Source organism: Eubalaena glacialis, chromosome 3, assembly GCF_028564815.1.
Source record: "Eubalaena glacialis isolate mEubGla1 chromosome 3, mEubGla1.1.hap2.+ XY, whole genome shotgun sequence".
Classification (NCBI taxonomy): domain Eukaryota; kingdom Metazoa; phylum Chordata; class Mammalia; order Artiodactyla; family Balaenidae; genus Eubalaena; species Eubalaena glacialis.
The window spans coordinates 161,419,714-161,426,750 of NC_083718.1; the positions used below are offsets into that span (position 1 = coordinate 161,419,714).

General features: G+C 58.0%; 1 protein-coding gene across 1 annotated transcript; it reads left to right on the forward strand.

Annotated features, from left to right (window-relative positions):
- Window positions 1–635: 635 nt before the first annotated feature.
- On the forward strand, window positions 636–6,668 carry EDN2 (endothelin 2). The gene is made up of 5 exons (XM_061186709.1): window positions 636–774; window positions 1,125–1,287; window positions 2,856–2,978; window positions 3,952–4,050; window positions 5,973–6,668. Exons 1-5 carry the CDS (start codon window positions 711–713, stop codon window positions 6,064–6,066), a joined length of 543 nt encoding a protein of 180 aa, XP_061042692.1. The 5' UTR covers window positions 636–710; the 3' UTR covers window positions 6,067–6,668.
- Window positions 6,669–7,037: the final 369 nt, after the last annotated feature.

Here is a 7,037-nt window from a genome sequence, read left to right on the forward strand (position 1 = left end):
GGGAACAAGGGAAGAAGGGCACTTCCTGGGGGAGGGGGGAGGAAGCAACTCCAGGCTGGTCGGAGGTCAGGGGTGAGCTGTGTCCTTCACTGGGGAAAGCAGGCCCAGAGAGGGCTCTGACTTGCCCAAGGCCACACAGCCTTGAGCAGATCTTTTACCTCTCACACCACCGAAGGGACACCCACCACCTGGTTGGCAGTAGGCAGGCAGGAAAGCAGGGTCTCCTCCAAGGAAAGGGAGGTTTTGCTCATGGGACCTCTCACTCCAAACTCTCAGCTCTGGGCAAGACCTGTGGAGCAGCCTCGGAGAGTGAGGGAGGGGGCTCAGGGCACTTGGGGGATTATCTGAGGAGGTCCAGTGGGACTGGGAGGAGTCCCTGGGGGCAGCAGGGGAGCCTCAGGACTCCGGGAGGTGCTCCATGCTCAGAGGGAGGAGCAGGGGCCTTCCCTCCCCTCTCTTTCCTCCCCCGTCCCGTTCCCCACACCGCGGGGGCTGGGGCGGGCCAGGCGCCCTGGGAGGAGGCGGTGCCCCTGGCTCCCGGCCCACCGGTGCAGCGGCGCAGGGCGGACGGGCAGGGGCGGGGCCGTGCCTGGGGTTATAAGTGGCAGCCAGGACACCAGGGCAATGAGCTATCGGCTCAGCTTGGCAGCAGGACGCTGGCAACAGGCGCACTCCCTGCTCCGGTCCAGCCTGCCCGCTCCGCCACCACCATGGTCGCCATGCCCACCGCCTGGTGCTCCATCGCTGTAGCCCTGCTCGTGGCCCTGCACGAAGGTGAGCCCCCTGGCCTCGGCTGCTGAAGCAGCCTCTGGGTTTGTTTGTCTGTGTCTCCCCCTGGGGCTGCTGTGCCCTCCAAGCCAGCTGAGGGCATACAGGGGCAGGAGCCCCGCAGCACGGTGGCTGCATGGGGCTGTGCAATTAGAGGTGATGCAGTCCCAGGGCAGCCACTAGCCTTTCCCACCCAGAGCCGCTGGGGCTTCCCCGGGCTGTCCCGGAGCTCCTGAGCAGTGAGAATGCCAACTTCCTCAATTATGCAAGAGGAGGAGCCCGGCGGGGCCCCCATCCCAGCTGTGCCAGGCGCCTTGACCCACCTCTCCACCTCTCTCTCCCTCCTGTGCATGCAGGCAAGAGCCAGGCCGCTGCCCCCCACGCCCCAGAGCAGCCAGCGCCCTTGCCCCGTGCCCGAGGCTCCCACCTGCGGCCTCGCCGTTGCTCCTGCAGCTCCTGGCTCGACAAGGAGTGCGTCTACTTTTGCCACCTGGACATCATCTGGGTGAACACTCCCGGGTGAGCTTCCCTGGGGATCCAAGTGGGGCTGCAGGGGGCAGGGGGCATTCCGGGGAACCTCTGGCACACTACAGCTCTCCCCGGGGGTATTGGGTTAATATCAATAGCAATCAGCTATTGCTTCAACTCCTACGTGGGGGCTGCCTGGGCAATATAGAGGGCTGTCTCATGAGAATCCTCACAATAGCCTGGTAAGAAAGTATTGGCTCCATTTTCCAGATCAGGGTACTGAGGCTCAGAGGGGTTAGGTGCCTCTCCCAAGATCACACAGGAAGGAGTAAGTGGTAGGCGGAGGCTCCATCCTAGGTCTGCGGATGCCAGAGCTCACAGCGGCTCTGCCATGCTGCCTCTGCGTAATGTTCCAAGAATAATACGATCAATGACAGCACCCACGTCCTGACTGCACCAGTCCCTACGCCAAGCACTGCTTGTGCATTATCATCTCATGAGCCGCCCTCCACCCCCATCCTCCCCATGAGGCAGGTACTGCTGTTGTCGCCAAATGACAGATGAGAAACCTGCTCTGTGTCACCTGGCAGAGCCAGGGTGCGGGCCCAGGGCTGTCTGTTCTGTCTGCACCCGCACTGCCTCCGGGCCACTGCATACTTCAAGTTGAAGTTTCTCTGTGTTTGTGTTTTTTTTTCCCTTCCCCAAATTACAAAAGACAAGAGAAGCCCGGCACGTAAGCGTGTGTGGAGCTAATCCGCATCCAAACACTGGCTCAGGGCGGGAACTCTACCAGTCCCTGCGTGCTGGGTCTACCTGGAGTCTTTACAGCTCCAATCACATCGTCTAAAATTAGCACTGGCACCCAAGGTGCTGGTCCAACCGGCCACAGGGCCCCTGCCCTGCCCCTGGCCCACCTTGGCCAGACTGAATCTGAACTCGATCTCAGCTGATCACACACACACACACACACACACACACACACACACCATTTTTAAGTCAAAATTCTAAGAAACAACTTTGCTGTATAGTAGAAACTAACACAACATTGTGAAGCAACTATACTCCAATAAAACTTTTAAAAAAACAACAACAGTAAAACAGACTCTAAGAAACATTTGTCACCCTTCCAGGCAAGTGGTGACCAGGTGGGGGCAGCTTAGCTGTGAGCCTGCGTGTTTACTTCTGTGAGATGGCATTTCCTCCCCGCCTCCAGGACAAGCTGAGGGTCTTCTCTGAGCACAGGGGGACCAGCTGCTTCCATCAGCTCACGTTCCTGTCCGGGAGGGCGGCGAGGGGCAGGAAGGACAGCTTCCACGCCCTCCTCCCCATGCTGAGGGTCCTACTGAGCAGGACCGGGGGAGTTGAGGGGGAGCAAAGGCCCAGAGAGGGGAAGGGTCTTGCCCTGGGCCACCTGGCACCGAAGGAGGAGCCTGAGGTGGGACTTCTTGAGGTCAGGAGCTGGTTACTTTTGCTGCCACGCTGGTGGCATGGGTGGCCACCCCAGTGTGCAGTGTGGACAGTCTCAGCTTGCCAGTGGTCCTGTTTTATCTAATCCTCTCTCTCAATTTCTCTCTCTCTCTCCACCCTATACCACTACCTTGCTGGCTGCCCGCCCACAGACAGACAGCTCCTTACGGCCTGGGAAACCCGCCAAGACGCCAACGCCGCTCTCTGCCAAGGCGCTGTGAATGCTACAGCGCCAGGGACCCTGCCTGTGCCACCTTCTGCCATCGAAGGCCCTGGTAAGTGGGCACCCAGCCTGCAGGGCCCAGGGGTGGCTGCTGACCTGGATCTGCCCTGGAGGGCAGGGTGTCTGGGAGGCCAGCAGAGGAGCAGAGTGACTAAATGGGGGCGGGAGGAGCAGGGTCCTAGGGGCCCGGAGGCTGCCCTGGGTTGTTGGACAGCATACCTTCCTGCGGGGAACCAGTCGCCCCTGAGTACCACCCCCCTCATTACCCAGCTCTGGGGGCTTCTGAGAGCATTACGTCCCTACTCCTGGGCAGGGGGGATTCTCCCTAGGTGACAGCTGAGGCAGCTCAGGCCCAGAGAGGGGACAGGACTTGTCCTGTCAGGCCACACAGCTAGTCAGACGGAGAGCTGGGCCTTCAGCCTTGTCCACTGGGTTTTGGGTTCGGACCTGAGGCTCAGGGAACTTCGGAGCTTTCTCGGTTGAGAAGTAACATTCAGAGTTGGGAGGCCATGGCACCATCCCAGAGTTGTCACAGAGCTGCTGGGAGAGCCTTTGCCAAGTCTCTGAACCCTCTGGGCCTCAGTTTTCCCGTCTATAAAAGGGATGGAGACTTTCTTCCTTCCCTCCTCCACTTGGAGCATTTGGGAAAGTAGAAACTGACTTCACGATCCCTAGCCTCCTGTTCCCATGACAGTTTATGAGAAACTCCTCCCCTGAGACTCCAGCTGTGGCTCCACCCCTGCCTCAGTTTCCCCTGCAAAGGGCCCGGCTCAGCTGCAGGTGGCTGGATTCTGGGAAGGCCAGCCACCCAGCTGCCTCTTTCTGAGGCTAAGAACACATTCCCGGTAGCTCAGTTTTCCTCAGTCCCCACCCCACCTGGGAAAGGAAGGATGCCAGGTGCCCAGGGTGGAAATGGATCTGCTCCTGAGGGCGGGTCGGGGGGTGGCGGCTGGGCCAGGCCTGCAGCCAGGTGGCCTCGGGGCCCTGGACAGCCCCTCACTTGGGCCCTAATGCTGTTCGTTTAGGACTGAAGCTGTGGCAGTCCCAGGCAGCGGGTCCTCTGCAGCCATGTTCCAGGCTGGCAAGACATGGGCCACAGCAGGAGAGCTCCTCCAGCAGCTGAGGTGAGGGGCACCTGCACTGATTGAGCATCTTCTGTATGCCTTGCACATTTCCCAATAGAAGCTCAGAGAGGTGAAGGTGTTTGCCCAAGGTCACACAGCAAGCGGTCATCTGGCTAACTCCAGAGCCTGTGCTCTTAACCACTATGCTCTTTGTTACCACCAGACCTGGAAGTGGACTTTTATAGAGGGTTCGAGGGCTTGTGACTGTGGAAGGTCCACAGGTGTTCATTCAGCCTGTGTCTGAATCAAGCATCTCCCACATGCTGGGGTCCAGAGGGGCCAACTACCCGGCCTGCTCCTCTCTGTGTCCCAGACTGGATTGCCTCCCTGGCGGCCTCAGCATGGCTCAGCTCAAGGCTTGGCACCCAGGAGGTGCCCATGAACGTTTGTCCAACCAAACTGACTTGAGAACAGAAACCCCACAGCCGGGCTTCCCTGGTGGCGCAGTGGTTAAGAATCCGCCTGCCAATGCAGGGCACACGGGTTCGAGCCCTGGTCCGGGAAGATCCCACGTGCCGTGGAGCAACTAAGCCCGTGCGCCACAACTACTGAGCCTGCGCGCTAGAGCCCACGAGCCACAACTACTGAGCCCACGAGCCACGACTACTGAGCCCACGTGCCACAACTACTGAAGCCCGCGGGCCAAGAGCCTGTGCTCCGCAACAAGAGAAGCCACAGCAATGAGAAGCCCGCGTACCACAACAAAGAGTAGCCCCTGCTCGCCGCAACTAGAGAAAGCCCGCGCGCAGCAATGAAGACCCAACGCAGCCAAAAAGAAAAAAAGAAAAAAAAAGAAAGAAACCCCACAGCAACCATGTAGCACAGTGGCTAAAGGGGCAGCTTCTGAGCCAGAACTTCCTGACTTGAACCCCAGCCCTACCACAAACAAGCTTTGTGACCTTGGTCTTATCACTTAACTTCTCTGTGCTTCCAATTCCTGTCTGTGAGGCGGGGACAATAGTGCATCCACCTCATGGGCTTGTTGTAGGTTAGACAAGTTGACACACATGAAGACACTCAAACAGGGCCTGGCCTGAGGGAGCTCTGGAGGCCTTTGCCATCCCCACCTCTGTCCCTGAGGGCTCCTCGGGGCTGGCCAGTGCCGGGGTGCAGCCTGGCCCCTCGGGGGCTCCCATTTCTGTGGTGAGGCAGAAACATAGGAGAAAAGGCAGGATGGCGGGATAGGTAGGACCCAGCGTATACTTAGGAACTGTCTTAGGATGAAAAAGTTCAAGATAGGACTTTGCAAGTGTTTGGCACTTCGTCATCAGCAAAGAGTTTGCTTTGCCAACCTATACTCAGCCTCACACAAGTTGAGGCCTGATTTTATTTTACAGACCAAGAAAGGGGCTCAGGGAGGTTGAGACCCTTGCCCAAGTTCCCATAGCTGGGAGCCAAAGCCAGCCTCCTAGCTCCCAGTCTAGAATGCCTTGAGCCGGGATGAGGCCACTTGGATGACACCAGAGTCCCCACCAGGGTCTCAGCCAAGTTCAAAGGGCAGCTAGGACCCGTACATGTCTGGGTTGGACCACCTTGAGCTGGACCTGGAGGAATGGGAGTTTTAGGAGGTGGAGTCTGGGTGAGCGGAAGGTAAGCAGCCTGGAAGGAGCGGCGCGGACAGAGGTGTGGAAGCGGGAAGGCCGTCGGGGGGATCCACTGGGCTGCTCTTAGCCGTCCAGTCACTCTGGTGGCACTTGATGTTGGACATCAGTTCTGCCAAAGCTCCCTGTGGGCAGAGCAGCTTCTAACCTGGTCTGGCCTCTCCTTGACGTTCAGACCTTGTTTTCAGGGTCAGCTGTGGCCACCCGCTGACCCCATGGCTATGAGTAAGGGATCCGTCCCCTATGGCCGCTGCCTCTCACAGGGAACTCTCAAGTGATCTATATTTCCTGAGATGCTTAATTGACCTCTCTCGATTCCAGGGACATTTCTGCAGCCCAGATCCGCTTTGCTAGGCAACAGCAGAAGGCAACAAGGGAGCCCAGGCCTACACACTCCAGGTGGAGGAAGAGATAGCTCTGGAAGCTGGAGGAACTCTGGGAAGAAAGCCTGTGTGGAGCCGGGGGGAGAGGGGCATCCTAGGGCTGGGAGACCCTCCGCCTGTTTCCTGGGCCAGGAAACCCACCTGCTGGAGATGGCACAAGCTCTGGCCTCCTCGCCCTGTGGAGGGGGCCTGCCTCAAGGCAGCTCCATGCCCTCCCACTGCCCAGGAAAGCCATCAGCCCCCAGGCTGCAGCCCGGACCCCCATGCTGGCTCTGGCCCGACAGCCCTGCTGAAAGGAACGGCGTGGGGAGTGCGCTAACCTGGGGGCCACATTCCAAGAGGTGTCCTGTCTAGTGGCTGCAAACCAGGAATGATGTGCGGTGGTGGACGTTCACAACTAAGCCAGCTGTAGAGGCTGGATGGGTCTATCCAGCACTGAAGTCCCAGTTGGGCCCCGTCTGTCCCCTCCAGCTCTCCCTCCCCAGATTCCTTGTACCCTCATACCCGGGGACACTCCTGATGAGAAGGGCCTGGTCTGCTTCACCTGTCTGTACATAACTTATTTGCTCTGAGAACTTTGAAAATTCCGATTATTTATTTTAATGTATTTTTTTAGACTCTCAATTATTTACCTGCGAACTTGTGTTTGTAATAAACAATGAAAGGGTACTCTAGTATTTTGTCTTGGCTGAGGAGGGGGTGGGAGGCATCTCTCAGGAAGGGGCTGCTTGGAAGTGAAGGGAACACAGGAAGGGGAAGAAAAGAGCCTGAGACAGGTGGCTGAAGCCCTGAGTTCCACGCCCCTGTGCCCTGGCTGGGCATCTCTGGTTGCTAACCCACCCTCTCTGGACTTTTGTCTATCATGTGCCTGGACAGCCATTTGCAGCTTTTTTTTTTTTAAGTTTATTTTATATTGGGGTATAGTTGATTAACAGTGTTATGCTAGTTTCAGGTGTACAGCAAAGTGATTCAGTTATACATATACATGTATCTAGTCTTTTCA

Excerpts from the sequence above, each read along its gene's own strand:
- EDN2 (XM_061186709.1), top strand. The coding sequence starts at position 711 with ATGGTCGCCATGCCCACCGCCTGGTGCTCCATCGCTGTAGCCCTGCTC. Across the intron at positions 775-1,124 it reads GCTCGTGGCCCTGCACGAAG|GCAAGAGCCAGGCCGCTGCC; the intron begins GTGAGCCCCCTG and ends CTGTGCATGCAG. Across the intron at positions 4,051-5,972 it reads GAGCTCCTCCAGCAGCTGAG|GGACATTTCTGCAGCCCAGA; the intron begins GTGAGGGGCACC and ends TCTCGATTCCAG.